General features: G+C 46.5%; 6 protein-coding genes across 6 annotated transcripts; 3 read left to right on the forward strand and 3 right to left on the reverse strand.

Moving 5' to 3' along the window:
- Positions 1–39: 39 nt before the first annotated feature.
- On the reverse strand, positions 40–1,170 carry LOC108007228 (uncharacterized). Its single transcript, XM_017070865.4, has 2 exons — positions 965–1,170; positions 40–895 (listed from the first exon to the last, which is right to left on the reverse strand). The coding sequence occupies exons 1-2, from the start codon at positions 1,066–1,068 to the stop codon at positions 211–213; spliced, it is 789 nt and encodes a 262-aa protein (XP_016926354.3). The 5' UTR covers positions 1,069–1,170; the 3' UTR covers positions 40–210.
- A 558-nt stretch (positions 1,171–1,728) lies between these two features.
- Pglym78 (phosphoglyceromutase 78) lies at positions 1,729–3,499 on the forward strand. Its single transcript, XM_017080977.4, has 3 exons — positions 1,729–1,916; positions 2,414–2,911; positions 3,157–3,499. Exons 1-3 carry the CDS (start codon positions 1,814–1,816, stop codon positions 3,321–3,323), a joined length of 768 nt encoding a protein of 255 aa, XP_016936466.1. The 5' UTR covers positions 1,729–1,813; the 3' UTR covers positions 3,324–3,499.
- Positions 3,463–5,373, reverse strand: eIF2D (eukaryotic translation initiation factor 2D). The gene is made up of 2 exons (XM_017080976.4): positions 4,878–5,373; positions 3,463–4,819 (listed from the first exon to the last, which is right to left on the reverse strand). The coding sequence occupies exons 1-2, from the start codon at positions 5,275–5,277 to the stop codon at positions 3,528–3,530; spliced, it is 1,692 nt and encodes a 563-aa protein (XP_016936465.3). The 5' UTR covers positions 5,278–5,373; the 3' UTR covers positions 3,463–3,527.
- Positions 5,374–5,869: 496 nt separating this feature from the next.
- Slbp (Stem-loop binding protein) lies at positions 5,870–7,095 on the reverse strand. The gene is made up of 2 exons (XM_017080972.4): positions 6,799–7,095; positions 5,870–6,734 (listed from the first exon to the last, which is right to left on the reverse strand). Exons 1-2 carry the CDS (start codon positions 6,952–6,954, stop codon positions 6,057–6,059), a joined length of 834 nt encoding a protein of 277 aa, XP_016936461.3. The 5' UTR covers positions 6,955–7,095; the 3' UTR covers positions 5,870–6,056.
- A 377-nt stretch (positions 7,096–7,472) lies between these two features.
- Rpn2 (Regulatory particle non-ATPase 2) lies at positions 7,473–11,502 on the forward strand. The gene is made up of 4 exons (XM_036818359.3): positions 7,473–7,596; positions 7,684–8,661; positions 8,724–10,031; positions 10,540–11,502. The coding sequence occupies exons 2-4, from the start codon at positions 7,719–7,721 to the stop codon at positions 11,349–11,351; spliced, it is 3,063 nt and encodes a 1,020-aa protein (XP_036674254.3). The 5' UTR covers positions 7,473–7,596; positions 7,684–7,718; the 3' UTR covers positions 11,352–11,502.
- Positions 11,503–12,526: 1,024 nt separating this feature from the next.
- Positions 12,527–19,346, forward strand: rdog (red dog mine). The gene is made up of 7 exons (XM_036818694.3): positions 12,527–12,737; positions 12,893–13,101; positions 14,485–14,715; positions 14,776–16,761; positions 16,818–17,371; positions 17,631–18,579; positions 18,644–19,346. Exons 2-7 carry the CDS (start codon positions 13,022–13,024, stop codon positions 18,966–18,968), a joined length of 4,125 nt encoding a protein of 1,374 aa, XP_036674589.3. The 5' UTR covers positions 12,527–12,737; positions 12,893–13,021; the 3' UTR covers positions 18,969–19,346.
- Positions 19,347–19,968: the final 622 nt, after the last annotated feature.

Consider the following 19,968-nt stretch of genomic DNA (forward strand, 5'->3'; position numbering starts at 1 on the left):
GCTGGCCCAGCTGATTTTGGTCTATCGAAAGAACCGAGATTCAAATATTTAAGAACTTATTTAATTAAATTTACATTAAATTCAAAAACCAAACTTAAAGACAAATATTTTCCTTAATCACATTCGAAATATTCGCACCGACAGTCTTTTAGAACAATTACAAAATACAATGAAGAATGATACACAAAATTACAAATGAGCTATTTTGAATTATTTTTCCTTTTCCAGCAAGGCGATAATTTTATTTAGCTTTTCCGTCTGCTGGGCTTCGAAATTGTCCAGTCTTTTGGCCACCAACTGCGTCAGCTTTTCGAATCTCATGTCTATGTGCCCTTTAAGGATTTCCACATCGGTGGTAGGAACAGCCTCCTGGGCTTTCACGTCCACTTTCGGGGAACAGCCCTTCATGAGGGACATGAACTGCTGGAACTTCTCGGCCTGCTCCTCCTTTTTCGATGGACTCGTGCCGCCCCTTTGTAAAAGTTCCTGAATTATTTGCGGATCCACTGGTCTGGGCAACTGGGTGGTTATGCCATTGGGATTCGGTGCCACCTGAAGCAGGGCTCCATACACACAGATCTCGCTGGCCGAGGTGAGCATCTTTAGATTTATGTCATTGATGCCGGACCGGTCGATCTCCATGTCATAGCGATAGGGTCGCACCGGAACCTCCGGATCCTCTTCGTCGACGCAGGTTCCGTAAATGGTTTCGCAATACTCCTGCAAGGGTCCAATGAACAGCTCCACCTTGGGAGCACTGCAAATGAGGGTAAGAGCTGCGATTTTGAAGCGGACCTGGATTTGGAACCTCAGCTCGCATGGTGGTGGCGGATCTGCGGATTGCATGGAGAACAGCACGGCACGGTCCTCGTTTATAACATCGTCCAAATCGGGCCTGCGGACAAAGGAGGTTGCGAAATCAGTAGATGAAAACCAGTTCTGGGCGTGGAATCCTTTGTCTCACTTTATAAAGACATCTTCGTCCGACAACCGGGTGGCCACCAGTTGATCCAAGCCGTTTCCCGCCATTTGGGGCCAATTACAGCTGGCGGTGACCTTTTCGCACATGTTTTAATTTATCAAAAAGTAAAATTTAGAAAGATGATTTTTTAAAAATGTTTTCGTGCAACAGCGAAAATTAAAACAACAAACTAGTGATGGCAAAAGCGAACGATACAAATTGCGGGGGATGCTAACCTGTGGAAAGTGGTGAAGTGCAAACTTATCCGAAGTTTTAATGGGAAAGTTGCAAAAGTTGAGGAAAAGTTTAAAAGGAAACATTTAATGTATCCCAAAATGTAAGAGAAACATGCAAAAGAATGTAACTAAAGGGAGAGTGACATATTATTGCAGTTAAATCAGAAGCCCGCCAAACGTTTGAAACGAATTTCTAATAAGACCATACTGAGTCTAATAAGCCCAGATTCTGGGTCTGCGTTTTGTTTTTAGCCGGAATGGCAATACCGCCAAAAGTGGAAAATGTAGCCAGAAAAATAATTGAAATACGAAGGACTTAAAAAGTTTATATATATAAATATTGTCCTAAAAAATAAACAAAAAATTTCAAGTAAAAGCGTTTTTTATTTCAATTAAAATATAAGTTAAATATTAAAAAAAACCGTATCGATTTCCCAATGGAATGCCCTCAATATTTTCACCCAGCCAAAACTGGCTAAAATATAGCCAGATTAGCAACTCCAGTGCCCTCCACGGGCAAATTGTAGGTCAAATTTCAGCAGAAATTCCCACATATTGCAGTCGGCGGTCGCGTGAAGTGTACACAATTCTCCGTAAATTAATTAATTTAACTAACATGGGCGGCAAGTACAAGATTGTGATGGTGCGCCACGGCGAGTCCGAGTGGAACCAGAAGAATCAGTTTTGCGGATGGTACGACGCCAACCTCAGCGAAAAAGGTAAGGTGATTACATCAAACACAGTCCACCTTCCGTAATTCATACTATTTTCGGTGAAAAACTGAAAAGTTATATGTTTCCTGGCCCTAGTTGAATGACAATCGGATTATTTAGCTTAACGGAAGATCTCTTTTCATTTTATCAAACTTGTTCTGCAAATCTTTAAAAAACTCCAATTTTGTTGACCTAGTACATTTAAATCTTGAAAACAAACTTCTTGAAGTAGATAAAAAGTTTTTCGAAAAAGGGTTTTGAAGTTCAAGAATTCGCAAGCAACTGGTTATATAGGAGTTGTAGTTGTTAAAATCAACGAATAGTTTCAAAATACAACGTTTCGGTATTTTTCCATTACCTTATCTCTATTTTTCTGAAGTAGTTTTAAAGGTTATCGATTTCTTTAAAAACCATCAGTCTGAAACAAAAATTTTTTGAATCACGGAAATCCGTCTGTAGTTACTCAACAAGGCGTATACTTAATGTTATGTATTTTTTAACAGGTCAGGAGGAGGCTCTAGCCGCCGGTAAGGCCGTCAAGGAGGCCGGTCTGGAATTCGATGTGGCCCACACGTCGGTGCTGACCCGCGCCCAGGTGACTCTGGCTAGCATCCTGAAGGCCAGTGGCCACAAGGAGATCCCCATCCAAAAGACCTGGCGCCTGAACGAGCGCCACTACGGTGGATTGACCGGTCTAAACAAGGCTGAGACCGCTGCCAAGTACGGAGAGGCCCAGGTCCAGATCTGGCGCCGTAGCTTCGACACCCCACCACCACCAATGGAGCCGGGCCATCCCTACTACGACAACATTGTCAAGGATGCCCGCTACGCCGACGGACCCAAGCCCGAGGAGTTCCCTCAGTTTGAGTCCCTCAAGCTGACCATTGAGCGCACACTGCCCTACTGGAACGATGTCATCATTCCCCAGATGAAGGAGGGCAAGCGCATCCTGATTGCCGCCCACGGCAACAGCCTCCGCGGCATCGTCAAGCATTTAGACAGTGAGTATACGAAATATATGAATATATTATAGAAGACTCAGAGAATTAACGAAAGTATTGCATTTTGAAATAGATATTTTTGCCACCTATTGATATATTTAGACTTAAAATTGCATATATGTTTGAGCTTTTTTTATAGAATTTGAATTTGTTTTATATACTTTTTTTAGAACCGAAATTTGAACTATTATATTCACTTAAAAAAATATATCAACTAATTAAGACTTACCTACAACTTATTCCAGATCTCTCTGAGGACGCCATCATGGCCCTGAACCTGCCCACGGGCATTCCGTTCGTCTACGAGCTGGACGAGAACTTCAAGCCGGTGGTGTCCATGCAGTTCCTCGGCGACGAGGAGACCGTGAAGAAGGCCATCGAGGCTGTGGCTGCCCAGGGCAAGGCCAAGTAAGCACGGAGGAGGCTTAACCAAATGAGAATCCACACAAATCCGGCACAAGTCAGAGCATTCTGATTACGCTTCTGTTCAAGATATAGCCAATACCATTCGTTGTTGTTGTTCCGCGTAGCAGTAATTGGTTCATCCCCACTACAGTTAATAAATAATTTATTATTACACTCAGAGGACAGGCAAAGGCTTCGTTTATTATCAGGTTCACTTCTTCTTATTCTTCTTGCCGTCCTTGGCCAGCTCCAGGCCCAGGATGCACTTGGGCGGCACCTTGTAGGTTTCCGTAAGCAGTGTGTGCACAAATCGCACCTGGTTGCCCTGGATTTGCAGCTGCTCGTGCTTCTGGTGGGGAAGTTTGACCACACTTGTGCTGGCAGCGGCTCCTTGTTTGCATAGCTTGATGAACTCGGTCAGGATTATGCCGTACGCCTCGATATTGCTCACCAGCGTCACCTTCTTGTTGCCGGATCGCGTGGCCAGCGACATCTGGATCAGGGGCTTGCCGCTGGTGTCCTTCCCGCTGCACATCTGGTAGGAGTGCTCCATCTTGCTGGTGATCAGGGAGCACATCTCGCTCAGCGAGGCCTCCCTGTTGCCATACAGCTCGATGAGAGTTTCGTCCGGACGAACCAGCTTGGTCAACGGATGCATAAGACCATGCTTACTCACGTACTCCCGCACAATCTTCTTGATCTGACCCGCTGGAATTCCCTCGCCTCGCTTAAAGTTCAGCTTGGTGAAAAAGGCCGCCGTCACGTCGGTCACTATGTACATCTCCTTCAGCTCGGAGTGGAATAGAGGCGTCTCGGACGCCGCTCCATTCGCCTCGTTCGCCTTGACATCGGTTATGAAGTTCACCACCTCGGGATGCTCCAGATCCACAGATATTATCTTGTCCACTCCCTTGCTCTCCTCTCGCACCACAATGAATCCCTGATCCACCATCTCGGCCAGAAAGTTGGAAAGTTTCTTGTAACGCGTCTTCTTCAGGTCAATTTGATCCGGCGCCTCGGTGACCACATAGAGTCTGTAAAAGTTACTGGTCAACAAAGGCAGGGGCAGCTTTTTTCCATTGTTCTTCAGGGCGGCTAAAAAGGCGTTCTTGAGAATCAGTTCGGGTGAGGCTTCGTCTTCGGCATCATCATCGGATTCTGGGGTTTCCTGGTTTTCTAAGGACAGAGCAGCCGTTCCTGTTTCCAGTTCCTTTGTCTGAGTTACGGAAGCGAAGGTTACCGGAGCTGGAGCAGCAGGATTGGCCGCCTTCTTCCTTTCCGTCTCAGAACCAAGGGCAGGAAAATCCTCACCAGACAAGGCCTTTGTCCTTACCAGCGGAATTTGCTGAACTAAACTAGGTTCGTGGGACCAGAGCTTATCCCCAAAGAGGTGAAGCATCTTGATGGCCACGCCATGACCTCCGCACATGTACAATTCGTCGCTGGAGCGAGCCAACTGGCCCAGACCCACCGCGGATTTGTTGTTTGTGAGGTTTACAGCCACTGAAATATGAAGTTTACTTGTTAAAAAGCACCCAGTGAGTCGAAATTAGATACCCACTCAATTGTCCCTTCTTGTAGTGCCCGTACATGCTCAATCCCACACCCAGGGGCACCACTCCGGGCAGCATGAGATCCGCTCCGTTCGTCAACTTCGGAAGAACGCCTTCGTGGGTGGTGAAATAAGGCAGGATGTCGGGAATGGACCACAGGGTGTAGAGCGTGGGCACCAGCTGACCCCCGTCCAGCTCGAAGAACAAGGGCAGCTTGTCCACGCAGTAGACCATGCTCTGGACACCCCCGTGGGTGAGGATCTTCACCTGGGTTACAGCCGCCTTTGCCGGCACCAACTGATCCACAGAAACATGGGGAAAGGCCGCCTCTACGCGCTGCCGGAACTTCTTGCTATCGGATCCCTTGAGAGCAGCACTGCTCTTGGGTCTGTAAGGCTTGAGAAACATCTGTGCGTCGGCTTTGTCCGGTGAGTGCTTAAGAAATTGGTCAAACTGATGGACTGGAGTGGCCACATGCCACAAGGAAAACAAACAACTGGGCAGTGGAGGTGCTAATCTGGCTATAAATCAGCTATGTAGTTTTGACTAGGTAAAAATGTTTATGGGATTCATTTAGAAATCAGATAAGGTGTTTAAAATATTCCATTAAAAAGAAACAAATATGTGTCTCTAAAATAAGGATGACTTATTTTCTGTAGGGTTTAAGCTTTAAAATCTTTAGAATATGGGAAAAAAATGCATGTTGTTTAAATTGTGCATCCTATCTACCCCTTTAAAAGGTGCATCTTCAAATCTATACTTGTAATTTTCACTGTAACCAATCGTCATAGAAAGAATTAAGGTCCCATTCCCGCAGGACCTTCACGTCTTTTTATTTCAAGTTCCAAGGAAATGAAATCCTAAATTTAAAGTCATATAATAGCCCAAGTTGGTCAATCGTATTTCCACGCAATATGCGCATTAACAGCGGCCGGCGCTGTGGAAAATTTGCCGAAATCCCAAGGACCTTCTCAGGTAGCAAAAGGTAGAAAACCCAAGATCTTGTAAGACGCCATTTTATTCAACAAAACATCTGTGGTAACAATTTTCCGCACACGGCCTTGCAACTTGAAAATGCGTGTTTAATTCATAGTTTTAGTTAGCTTGAATTTGTACTTAGACTGATAATAAGTAGGTAGACCCCCAAGTTATATTTGAAAAATGTAGCCCGGCCTGATAACAAGATTCTAGTCCGAATCCGAGTCGGAATTGCTGTCGTTCTTGGCCGTGGCATTTGGCTGGGTGGGCGGATCGTAGAAATGGAGGCTCTTGCGCCAGATCTTCACGAGACCATCGAAGGCACGACGGCTGTACTTTCCGTACTTATTCGGGGTACGCGGATGTTCGCGAGCCCGCTCAGTCTTTGGCACCATGTCAGAGTAGCGCTCGTAGGCAGCCGTGTTCTTGCCATAATCTATTTGCTTCTGACGACGGGCCAGTACAGCGGGATCGGCTTCGGTGTAGGAGGAGGAGGACGAGGTTGAGGATGTGTAGCTGTTGTGGCGCACCCGCTTCTCCTCCTTGTGGCCCCGGAAGCTGGTGGATTTGTTTTGATTCCTCGGACGCTGGTTATTGCCCCCTTTGGGGGCAGCTGCATCCCCGTTGGCCGAGGAGTTGCTGCTGTTCGGACTGTTGGAGCGGCTGTTCTCGTTGCTGGGCGGAGTGTGCGAGTGGCGACGCTTGTAGGGCGTCTTTAGCTTCTCCTCCTTGACCAGGCGCTCGAACTTGACCTCGTTGACGCCGTCCAGAAACTCAAAGGCCATCTTCCGGCCATCGCCTTCGATGGGCTCCTCTTTGATCTCGGCTGACTCCTTCTTCACCAAGGAAGCGCAGCTTGCAGCACTGCTGTTTAGGGAACTGGATGCCTGTACGCAAAGGTAGCTGCTGTGTGAAAGGGTTCTGGGGTCTGACATCCATCCTGTCACTTACCTCATCGCTATGGCCAAACTCCGCGCGAACCTCCTGGGCCCAGCTCTGCATCGAGGGCTTCACATCGATCGAAATGGAGGATGCAGAGGAATTCAGGCTGCCGGAGCCCTTCTGCGGCGTGTTGTCCACGGACATATGTTGATCCTCGAAGAGCATGTCTGCGCGCTTGTGTTCCGGGTGTTTACTGTGGTGCGAAGGATGCGGTCGTTGCTGGCGAGGATGTTGTCGCCGCGATGTTTAGCGTTTTCTGCCCGAACCTTCGCGCGTTTTTTGTTGTGATGCGATGCGCAGTGTGCCCAGGTAATTGGTGGGTCAAAAAGCAATCAAGTGGCCTGCTCAACCAATCGCCAAACGGTCCATTATAAAGATTTCTAAAATTAAATTTCCTTCAATTTCAGTAATGATTGCATGAATTGAACGATAAAACGGTTTCTAAAAAAAAAACAACCTCTGACAACAGGTACAACATTTTAGAAGCCAAGAGGTGCAAGGAATTCTCTTTGCAGTTAAATTGTTAAAAATTCTACTCTTAAGTTGTCAAATTTGTCTGAAATTATTTGTAAAATTATAAGTATAGTAAGAGCAACTAAAAATATTCAAAATGCAACAGTTACAACAGAGTACCCTTGATATTAAATTAAGCTTTTAAATCTAGCTATTTTATTTTTCATCTAGCTATTTTCCAACACTGTTTTCCAGGTATTTTTATACCTCCCCGGCAAGGTCACACTGTGATTCGAGTGATTTAGCATTTTTCGGCACAAAAGAAAATTGTAAATTGAAACGGTGCAACTGTTGGTTAGTACGCAAAATATTTACCATTCGTCATACAACTAGATAACATTTCAAGCCCAAGTAAAACATATGTCAATTTGAAATTTCTAGAACATACTTTCGACTGGAAACAACGCAGCTGGAAAATGAGTCTTACGTCCGCCGCGGGGATAATTTCCCTACTCGATGAGCCGATGCCGGATCTCAAGGTATTCGCCCTCAAAAAACTGGACAACATCGTGGACGAGTTCTGGCCGGAGATCTCGGAGTCCATCGAGAAGATCGAGATGCTGCACGAGGACCGCAGCTTCCCCGAAAACAAGCTGGCTGGCATGGTGGCCTCCAAGGTGTTCTACCACTTGGGCTCCTTCGAGGACGCCCTAACGTACGCCCTGGGCGCAGGTGATCTGTTCGACGTCAATGCCCGGAATGAGTACACGGAAACCATCATTGCCAAGTGCATCGACTTCTACATTGCCCAAAGGGTGGAGTTCATTGAAAATCCCAAGGAGGCGAGTACCGTGGACGAACGACTGGAGGGAATTGTGAACAGGATGATCCAGCGCTGCCTGGACGACAACCAGTTCCGACAGGCGCTGGGCATTGCTCTGGAGACACGTCGCATGGACACCTTCAAGGACGCCATCATGAAGTCGGACGATGTGCGTGGCATGCTGGCATACGCCTACAACGTGACCATGTCCCTGATCCAGAACCGCGGCTTCCGCAACGAGGTGCTGCGCTGCCTGGTGAGTCTGTACCGGGATCTTGGTGTTCCCGACTACGTGAACATGTGTCAGTGCCTCATCTTCCTGGAGGATCCGTACGCCGTGGCCGAGATGTTGGACACCCTCACACGCTCCTCTGTGGAGACCAACAATCTGATGGCCTACCAGATTGCCTTTGACTTGTACGAGTCTGCCACGCAGGAGTTTCTGGGCAATGTGCTGCAGCACCTGAAAAACACCGCTCCCATTCCAACCGCCCTGCCCAGCACATTCAAGCCCCAGGGCACAAGCTCCGAGGATGGAGCCAAGTCGGAGGGGGACAAGTCCAAGTCCGACGAAGATATCACAGAGGAAAAGCCAGGTAAGCTGCATTGTCTAAAACAATCTCTAGAAATACTTTTAAATCACTTTTTAACCACATAGCTGATGACAAGGTGGAGCGCACAATCGATTCTCTCAACGAGGTGGAGAAGCTTCATCAGAAGAACATTGAGAAGCTTATATCGATCCTCTCCGGCGAGGTTTCCATCGACCTGCAGCTTCAGTTCCTCATCCGCAGCAACCACGCTGACTTGCAGGTTCTGCGAGGCACAAAGGAAGCGGTTCGTGTGTCCATCTGCCACACAGCCACTGTTATTGCCAACGCCTTCATGCACAGCGGCACCACCTCCGACCAGTTCCTGCGCGACAATCTCGACTGGCTGGCCAGGGCAACGAATTGGGCCAAGCTGACGGCAACCGCCTCGCTGGGAGTCATCCATCGGGGCCATGAGAAGGACTCGCTGGCGCTCATGCAGAGCTATCTGCCAAAGGAGGCGGGTCCGAGTTCAGGTTATTCCGAGGGTGGTGCCCTGTATGCGTTGGGCTTGATCCACGCGAATCACGGAGCTAACATTATAGACTACCTGCTGCAACAGCTGAAGGATGCCCAGAACGAGAATGTGCGTCATGGTGGCTGCCTGGGACTGGGTCTCGCTGGCATGGGCACTCATCGCCAGGATCTGTATGAGCAGCTCAAGTTCAATCTGTACCAGGATGACGCGGTCACTGGAGAGGCGGCGGGAATCGCCATGGGCATGGTCATGCTGGGCTCCAAGAACGCGCAGGCCATCGAGGACATGGTGTCGTATGCGCAGGAAACGCAGCACGAGAAGATTTTACGCGGCCTGGCCGTGGGCATCTCCCTCACAATGTTCTCGCGTTTGGAGGAGGCCGATCCCTTGGTAACAAGCCTGTCCACCGATAAGGATCCCGTTCTGCGCCGCTCGGGAATGTACACCATAGCTATGGCATACAATGGAACTGGTAGCAACAAGGCCATCCGCAAGCTTCTCCATGTGGCCGTCTCCGATGTTAATGACGATGTCCGACGCGCTGCGGTCACTGCTATCGGTTTCATCCTGTTCCGAACTCCGGAACAGTGTCCCTCGGTGGTGAGTCTCCTGGCCGAGTCCTACAACCCGCACGTTCGTTACGGAGCCGCAATGGCTCTTGGTATCGCATGTGCCGGCACAGGACTGCGCGAGGCCATCGCCCTGCTGGAACCAATGGTGAAGTTCGATCCCGTCAATTTCGTGCGCCAGGGTGCATTGATTGCTTCGGCCATGATCTTGATTCAGCACACGGACCAGAGCTGTCCCAAGTCCACCTTCTTCCGCCAGCTGTACGCGGAGGTCATTAGCAACAAACACGAAGATGTGATGGCCAAGTATGGCGCTATTCTGGCTCAGGGTAAGCAAACATTTAAAATTTTCTATCGCTTTCATGTTATCTAGGGGATTTAAAGGGTCAGTTTCTTAAGTATTTTTATCACACTCTCAATCGCTCTGTGCAGAATTCTGTAACTCATAAAAGAAGTCTAGTTCGGAATGACCAGTACAATATAGTTTCATAGTTATTTGTTATTATTTTTGTTGTTTGTTGAATAGGCACCAACTTGTTTATTGTTTACTTTCTCTATAAATATACTCATTTAAAATTAACGCGTGGCTTACAAATATACAAAACGTTTAAAAATAAAATTCTCACACCTATTATGTGCTTCTACTGTCTGGCATTTTACCGGCTACTATAGCGATAAGATAAGTTTTTACTAAAAATGCAATTCCATTTGATACTAATAGTATCTGTGATTCTTAAGTTTATTGCATTTCATAAAAAGATACCCCAAGCAATCACTAAAACAATCACTTTTCTACAGAACTTTCTGATTGAGCGCTTTTAAATTTGACTTTTGCAGGCATTATTGATGCTGGTGGTAGGAACGCCACCCTGTCCCTGCAATCCCGCACTGGACACACCAACCTGCAGGCGGTGGTCGGCATGCTGGCCTTCACCCAGTACTGGTACTGGTTCCCCTTGGCCCACACCCTGTCGCTTGCCTTCACACCCACCTGCGTGATTGGCCTGAACTCCGACCTGAAGATGCCCAAGATGGAGTACAAGTCGGCGGCCAAGCCATCGCTGTATGCCTACCCCGCCCCACTGGAGGAGAAGAAGAGCGAGGAGCGTGAGAAGGTGGCCACCGCTGTTCTGTCCATTGCCGCCCGCCAGAAGAGGCGAGAGAATGCGGACAAAAAGGAGGACGAGAAGATGGATGTGGACGAGGACAGTAAGGAGGGCGCTGCGGTCAAGAAGGACGAGGAAGCCAAGACCGAGGAGAAGCCGGCGACGGAGGAGAAGCCCAAGAAGAAGGAAGAGAAAGAAAAGAAGAAGGAGGAGGAAAAGGACAAGGAGGTGGCTGGCACCAGCAGCGAAAAGGAGAAGGAAAAAGAGAAAGAAAAGAAGGAAAAGAAGGAGCCCGAGCCCACCTCCGAAATCCTGCAGAATCCCGCCCGCGTGCTCCGCCAGCAACTGAAGGTCCTTAGCATTATTGATGGGCAATCGTATGAGCCCCTGAAAGATGTCACCATTGGTGGAATCATTGTGTTCCAGCACACTGGCAAAGCCGAGGACCAGGAGCTCGTAGAGCCAGTTGCCGCCTTTGGACCCATGAACGACGAGGAGAAGGAGCCGGAGCCCCCAGAGCCCTTCGAGTACATCGAGGACTAAATGGGCATGCTGTTTGTCATTATCTAAGTAAACCCTGTTCGATTTTCAACCTTGCATACTTTTCACGAGAGGTACTAATCAGCAAAAAAACACGAAATGCTAATCCGTAATTATTAAACAATAAAATGTTCATCGTACAAGATGTAAATAATGTGTACTTTGGTTTATGGATCCCCCCGCAATTTTTTAGATTACCTGTGACGCTTCTGTGGCGGGGGCCGAACTTAGGTTATCTCCCAAGAACTCTCGATCAAACAAGATTGTTTCGCCAACCGTCGAAAGAACCTCCTCCCAAACACAAAACCGATTTCACAACGCTAGGCAATTGCTCGTTTTTAAATTAGTAGCCTCTCTCAGTTTTCAGTATTGCTCTCTTGACAAGGGCGTATTAGTGGGGGAAAGTGGGGAACTGTGGCCCCAAAGTAAAATGCATATGTTTTAGAATTAAATAAAACTAAATTTTTTTGTCAAGACTTATAATAAAACCCACGTTGTTTGTCATAAAATGATAGTATGATAGGTTTTATAAACAAACCAGACTTGGAATAAATATTAGACCCCCTTTGACACGCCCTTGTGTGTTGCCATGGAGCTTGATGTTTGACAACAAGCATTCAACAAGTTTTATACATACATACATATATATGATTAATACTTTTATGACCTGCGACTGTTTTTTAAAATTCACGTTACACAGGAATTTTTAAAATAAATAGACTATTAAATCAAATAACAAATTTTACCACTGTGAAGTATGGTGTCGACCTCGAGATACCCAGTAGTACTAGGTCGGGGGTATTATTATGGATAGATTTTAACATACTAAAATAAGTGGGTTCTTCAAGTATAAAATGTTAAACAATTTGAAACGAATCTTTAAGTTTCGCACTGTCTGATCATCATTGCGGTGGAAAAAAGAAGACCTAAGCTCCTAGGGGTTACACCATTTTACCTAGTTTTTTATATCCAGTCCTCTGTTTAACGGAAATGACTAGATCGGTTGTATTTGGTTATATTTTATGGGTAAGAAAAGCTTTCACCTTGCCCGTTACATACATTGTTAAATCATAGAATACCCAATATCCCAAACTAATACAGGGTACAAAAATGCGACTGGGTGGCAACGTCCGACTTCTCGGTCAAGTATAAAAGCTGTACGATTTCTCTCTCCCAGCTCAGTAGGTTTTTTTTGTTATTCCGTGCGGGTGCTCTTTCCGCGTAATGTTAGTGTAAATCCCCATAGCCCCAAATTTTGTTGTTGTGCCAGACGTCTGTTAATTAGCATATAGTACTTATACCAAATATATATACCAAAACACGAGCAAATTACAACTCATCTTTGACGCAGTAGCCAGATCTTTGTCAACGTTGCGGGCGCAAAAAACGGTAAATGTGGATAACGGTGGATAAATCACTGCTGACCTCGACCTAGACAACATATATGTACATACTTATATATGTACCTTTCAAAAACTGAAATTCAAGAACCGATTTGTTGTTGCCGGCTATGCATTATTGATTTTCACCATTCATTTCGACAGGAGAGAGCAGAGGAGGAGTGGAGCGGAGAAAGCGTACGCCCCCCGCCCGCGTGCGAGTGAATCAGTACCGTAGCATAACGGTAAAACCCCAAACCCAGGAACCCAAGAAACAGAACCCAACCCAAAGTTATGAACCGCACCCGAAGGAAAGTGGTGCGCCCAAAGAATCCCTATACCACAGCAAACTTCTTCTCACAATGGAGCTTCTGGTAAGTTTACACGACTAGCCAGACATAAAGTCATTCCCTAGTCATGAGCACATTATTTACGGTAAATTATATGAACCTTGCTGTAGCACGTGTTCTTACCATATTGTAGTATCAGGTTTTATTGGGTTCGCGCCTATCTATAATTTGTTTAGTTGTATTAGCTTGTTTGAGCCAATAAGTTCAGTGGTGCACGATAAGGTGCACGGGCGATTCTAATGAGAAATAGAACGAACATCCATTAAATTGGACGGCACAGTTTTATTAAATGTCATTGTTGCCCACAAGGTTACATCTTTATCTGTCGTCCACAATGAACGCTTGCCAATAGCAACCAGATGGAGCTGGCTCCCGCGATTTATTACGATTTCCTCCTGGGATTTATTACGATTTCCTCTAATAAACAAAGCGTTCATAGTCTAACTTGGGCTGATAACGTTCATAGTTTAATTCAGAACTCAATGTCACATTTACTACAAAGATTTGAATGCCTCTATCGGCAGATGTATAATATATGCATGGGCATTGAATTGAAAATTATTAAAAAAGACTTAACGATCTTACAGACGTTACTGTCACATGAGCTAGGTTTTAATTTAAGATCGTGGAGTTCGGTTGCCATTTTTCTTATGATTTTACAGTACTCACTTGAAGCAATGAAATCTATTAGAAGAATCGATTGGGTAGACTATCCGATACATTTATAAAGAATCTAAACTTCATTTGATTAACACCAATCAATTAACGCCAATATAGCTCCGTGTTGATATTCACATATACTACACACATAAAACCATTAATGATTGAAATTGATGGTAATCTATGTATGAAGGAATCGAAGTTAGATTAACAATGCCATTGTATGTACATGAAAATGCTATTTAAAACTAACATCTGAAACATCTGGGGTTTAAACCAAGTATCCACTGTATGTGCAAGTGTCTACCCAACTACAAATGTTTAATTAACAATGTCTCGGGGGTTTTCGCAGATCGTGGGTCTGACGAAATTCCCAGGAAAATTGCTTTGTTTGCAATACTCGTCTATGTTTTATCAGAGGAGTTCCCTCTAACAACAACATTTCTTTAGATGTCTAAATTGGGGTTGTCATTACATAGACTTTACTTAATTAAATACCAATAGAGACCAGGAAATCATATAAAATCTTTGGGCTTAACAAAAAAATCTAATCTTGTCTCCCCCATTAACAGAACATTTAAAGGTCTTCTGTGAAACTTTTATGGAGGAATCGTAAACCATTACGTATTCAGTGGCTCTAGTTTAACTGCTAATTAAGCTATTTATTTCAATATAGTTTTCGTTAGGACTTACATTGTTAACTGCTATAAACTTATCTTAATTTACCCATTACCTAAACGCTTTCAGGTGGATGCGAGATCTATTCAAACGGGGCCTCCAGGGTCCGCTGACGGACGAGGAGCTGTATCAGCACAGAAAGACCCTGGATAGCGAAAGGGTGACCAATAAATTTGCAGAGCTGTGGGACGATGAGCTAAAGCGAAGTAATCCCAGCGTGGTGAGGATGATCCTCCGAGCATACGGCAAGATTTTCCTCCCCATGGGTCTGGCCTTCTCCATAAGCGAAACGATTTGCAAGTAGGTAGAAATTGCGTTTGATGGAAACGGATTAGCTAATCCAATTGACTTTTTCTTCAGATCTCTCATGCCCCTGTTCCTGGGTGGTCTTGTCGGTTACTTTGCCACAAATCAGACGGATATCAGTGAGCGGACAGCGTATTTGTTCGCCATGGGAATTGTGATTTGCATGCTAGTGCCTGTAATAACATTCCACCCCTTCATCTTCTACATCTTCCAAGTGGGCACCAAGCTGCGTCTGGCCCTCTCGGGACTCATCTATCGCAAGGTACTGCAGGTGTCCAAAAGCAGTAGTAACGATGGTCTTCGAGGGAGAGCCATAAATATTCTGTCCAATGATCTTGGCCGCTTCGATGTGGCGCTATGTTTCCTACACGATACGTGGAAGGGACCGATGGAGTCCATCCTGATTGGCTTCCTCATGTACCGGGAAATTGGAATTTCGGCTGTGATAGGCGTGTCTTTCATGCTCAGCTTTATCCCTCTGCAAGCGTGGGCAGCCAAGAAAGCGGCATACTATCGCCAAATGACGGCGGAGCGAACGGATATGCGAGTAAAGCTTATGAACGAGATTATCCAGGGCATCCAAGTAATCAAGATGTATGCGTGGGAGAAGAGCTTTGCCAGGGTTATTGCAGAGGTGCGACTCAAGGAGGTGAAGGCCATCCGGGGCACTGCCTACATTCATGCGGCCCTCGGTTGCACCTCCATGATATCGCCGCTGTCTGTGTTCCTGGCCCTGTGCTCCTACGTTTACCTGGGTGATCCCCTGACCGCCCAAAAGGTGTACACGGTGTCATCCTATTTCAACATGCTCAACGATTCAATGGTTACGTTTTGGCCCATGTCCATTACATTTATTGCCGAGGCTCTGGTTTCGGCGAAGCGTTGCAAGGAATTCTTGCTGGACGGGGACAGAGCAGAGGTTCCCATAAACCTAGAAGCCAATCATCAAACCGTCAAAAATAAGCGTAAAGTCTCCAAGAAGGACAAACAGAAGAACGTTGAGCTGAATGGCTCGCTGTTGTCCAATGGCCAAGTGCACCACAATCGCCTGAGGGATTACGATCCTGAGGCAACGAAAAAATGTGTGGTGCTGAAAAATGTATCTGCTTCATGGGACGCCAATGATGGCCAAGCCAATTGTGCGATTGAGGACTTCAGCACAGATATACAAGATCATATGCTGACTGCTGTCGTAGGACCCGTGGGTGCTGGAAAATCCAGCTTCCTGAATGTCCTGCTGGGCGAAGTGGGAATCGATAAGGGCGAGGCCATGGTACATGGCAAGATCTCGTATGCCTCCCAGGAAAGCTGGGTCTTCGAGGGAACCATTCGCGATAACATCGTCTTTGTGGAGGACTACAACGAGAGGCGGTACAAGAAGGTGGTGAAGGTTTGTGGATTAGAACGGGATATGGAACTGCTGCCTCGCGGAGATTTGACCGTCGTTGGAGAGCGCGGAGTGAGTCTCAGTGGTGGTCAAAAGGCCCGAGTGAGTTTAGCTCGAGCAGTCTACCGCAAGGCGGATATATATCTTCTGGATGACCCACTCTCCGCTGTGGATACCCATGTGGGCAAGCACATCTTTGATCGATGCATACGCGACTTTCTGTCCAACAAGATACGAATTCTGGTCACCCATCAGGTGCAGTATCTGTTCGATGTCGAGCACCTGCTGCTGATGGGCTCCGGAAAGATTGTTGCCCAGGGCAGCTACCAGCAGTTGCAGCGCTCCCGCCAGTTCCAGTTCCTCGAGCAGACGCAGCACGACGAGAGTGGCATCGACACACACAGTGTGAGCAGTTTTCTGTCGCGTAGCGATTCCGAGAAAAGCATGGAACACCAGCACAACCCACTGCTTCGTCCGGACGAGCAGGTGGAGGAGCTCAACCAGGAGCAACAGACCGTGGGCTCCATTAAAATGCACGTCTACGCCTCGTACATCAAGGCCTTGGATAGCACCTTCCTGCTGGGCATAATTATCTCGCTGTTCGTCTGCGCCAGAGTTATGCTTACTGGAGTGGATTACTTCTTGTCCAGATGGTAAGCAATTTTGTTAACTATTTTGTTAGTATGTTAATTGAAACATTTATTTTCAGGGTTATTTGGGAAGAACAAATATCTGCTAATAGCACTACCACCCTGCTGAAAGAAAATGATACGACGCCCGTCAACGACACGCTGCCTCTTAACGTCACAGATCCTTCTATCGCACCCTTAGCAGCCGGCGACATTCAGGCTGCCGTCCGTCAGGAGCTCGTCCTATTCTATGCCACCATACTGGGCGCCACGCTGATCGTGTACCTCATCCGCACCTTTGGCTTCTTTAAGATGTGCTTGCGCATCTCGCTGCATTTGCACGACAGACTCTTCAGGGGAATAACCCGAGCCAGCATGTACTTCTTCAACACGAACTCATCCGGACGAATTTTGAATCGCTTCTCCAAGGATATACGCACTGTGGACACTGATCTGCCGCACACAATGCTGGATTGCCTGGCCTTCATTATCGATGTTTCTGGCGTAGTAATCATTGTGGCCATTGCCAACTATTGGCTATTGGTTCCGGCTGCCATTATTGGTACCATTCTGGGCATGATACGCTATCTCTATGTAAATACAAGTCGCAGTGTAAAGCGCTTGGAATCCATATGTAAGTCAAAATACTCGTTAATTGGGGAATCTAGCAATTGTCACGTTCCTTAACTTCTAATAGAACTTGTAACTAATTAAAGATTAGTATTCCTATACATATATTTTGAAACAGCAGTTTATGATCAGTTTTTCCGATCGTGACTTTCCTTAACTTTGGTTATTTATCCACTATCGAATGACTACAAATTAATTTTAAACAGCATTAACTTTTAATGAATATTTGAGACATAATTAAGCCCTGTATATCTATCTTACAGCTCGCAGTCCGGTTTTCTCGCTGACAAACCAAACCTTTCAGGGTCTTACCACCATCCGAGCTTTGCAGGCCCAAAGCGCCCTGGAGCTGGAGTTCCACGAATACCAGAACACCAACACCTCCGCCTGGTTCCTCTTCCTTTCCTGCACCCGTGCCTTTGCCCTGTGGTCGGACGTGCTGTGCATCGTTTACATGACCGCGGTAACCTTCAGTTTCCTGCTTCTGAAAAACGAATTCGACAGCGGCGACGTGGGCTTAGCCATTTTGCACTCCACCACGATGACGGGCATGTGCCAGTGGGGCATGCGACAGACGGCGGAGCTGGAGAATCAAATGACCAGCGTTGAGCGAGTGCTGGAGTACACGGAGCAGCCGTCGGAGGCGCCGTTGGAGACGCCGGAGAAGTTCAAGCCGAAGACCGAGTGGCCCAGCAAGGGACGCATCGAGTTCATCAACTTTAAGCTGCGCTATTCACCCAAGGAGGCACCTGTGCTGAGGGATCTGAACTTCACTATCGAGTCGCGCGAGAAGATCGGCATTGTGGGTCGCACTGGCGCCGGAAAATCGTCCATCATCCAGTCCATCTTCCGTTTGGCCTGCAACGAGGGCATGATCCGAATCGACGATGTGGACATTGAGCATATTGGCCTACACGATCTGCGTAGTCAGGTTTCCATTATACCGCAAGATCCGGTTCTGTTTTCTGGCACTTTGCGTTACAATCTTGATCCTATGGACGAGCGTTCGGATGAGGAGATGTGGAAGGCTCTGGGCGATGTGGAGCTACGTTCCTATGTGTCCACCTTGATTGGTGGACTCAACTGTCGCATGTACGATGGAGGCTCGAACTTTAGTGTCGGTCAGAGGCAGTTGGTGTGCCTGGCGAGAGCCATTCTGAGGCACAATAAAATACTGATTATGGACGAGGCCACAGCCAACGTTGATCCAGAGTAAGTAACCAAGAAGTAACCATGATTTATCATTTATGCTAACAAATTTATTCCCTTATTGCAGAACCGACAAGCTTATCCAGCAGACGATCCGCTCCAAGTTCGCCCACTGTACTGTTTTGACAATAGCCCATCGACTGCACACTGTGATGGACAGTGACCGAGTACTGGTCATGGATGCCGGCGAGGTTAGGGAGCTGGGACATCCCTACGAGCTGCTGCAGCGACCTGGAGGGTACCTTCGTCAATTGGTGGACAACACTGGAGCGGCCACCTCCTCCGCACTGCAACAGGCGGCTGAGCAGAGCTACAGCAAACAAATCTTGGGAGATGATACGGCTGCCGAGGATCTTAACATCTCACTGGCCATGGAGGAGAGGTCCCAGTGATTGAGACGCACACTCACCTACTTGTAGACTTGCTTAAGGGTTAGATCATAAGAACTGAAAGTATTATGTACATAACACAATCGTACTTAACGCTAACGAATTACCTATTGCCTTGTACTTACGGAATACTTGTAAGCTTGTTTATCGCCACGAATTTATGTAGTGTACCGAGTACTCTATGTGTATCACCTATGTTTTGTACGTCATGTGTTCAATTGCAATTCGTAAACGCTGTGCACAAATCAGAGCAAGTTCAATCAAACGAAGACAAATAGTTTATTTAGGTACTTTTTTAAAATATGTAGCTAATGTAGGATTACAACATCGTACTTATAGATACGTACAATCTCAATAAAGTGCCTGAGAATTATTACTAAAGAGTGAAGTGGTTTTAATTTCATTTTGGCGGTTGCCGCCTTTGATCTTCAACAAGCTATAATCGGTACATTAACCCTTTTATGGTCATGATTGTATGATACATATAACATTTACTTTACAATCTATAAACAATTTTTTAAAATAAGATTATAATAAGTTTAATATATCAAACCATACCAGTTCATTTTTTATAATGATACGAGAACTTGGAGTAAATACTAATGTCTTGCCCGTGCCTGTCAAGATCCGTGTGAATCGTGTGTGGGTCGATAAGGATGAACCTTTTGCAGCTCCAATTAAAATTGTCAATTGCTGAAAAGTGTAATCAAAGTAAGTCAACACGGTAGCTGTGATTACGATAAGATACTGGAGAGGTGTCCAACGTGGCCCGCTGCCCCCCACTTCACTGCCCACCGGGATGTCCCGTCCGCGTGCCCGAAACTCTCGTAAACAATGGCGAAACAGTAAAACCCACTTAGCCAAAAAATCGTGGCCCGGAGTTGTTGCAGCGTCTGCTGCTGTTTTTGCTCCGATGTCGGCTGATGGCTGATGGGTGATGGCTGGTGTCACTGGGCATTAAGATAAAACTACGCTGCCGCTGGCCGATAGGGCGGATCATTGA

This window comes from Drosophila suzukii, chromosome 3 (genome assembly GCF_043229965.1).
Source record: "Drosophila suzukii chromosome 3, CBGP_Dsuzu_IsoJpt1.0, whole genome shotgun sequence".
Taxonomy (NCBI): domain Eukaryota; kingdom Metazoa; phylum Arthropoda; class Insecta; order Diptera; family Drosophilidae; genus Drosophila; species Drosophila suzukii.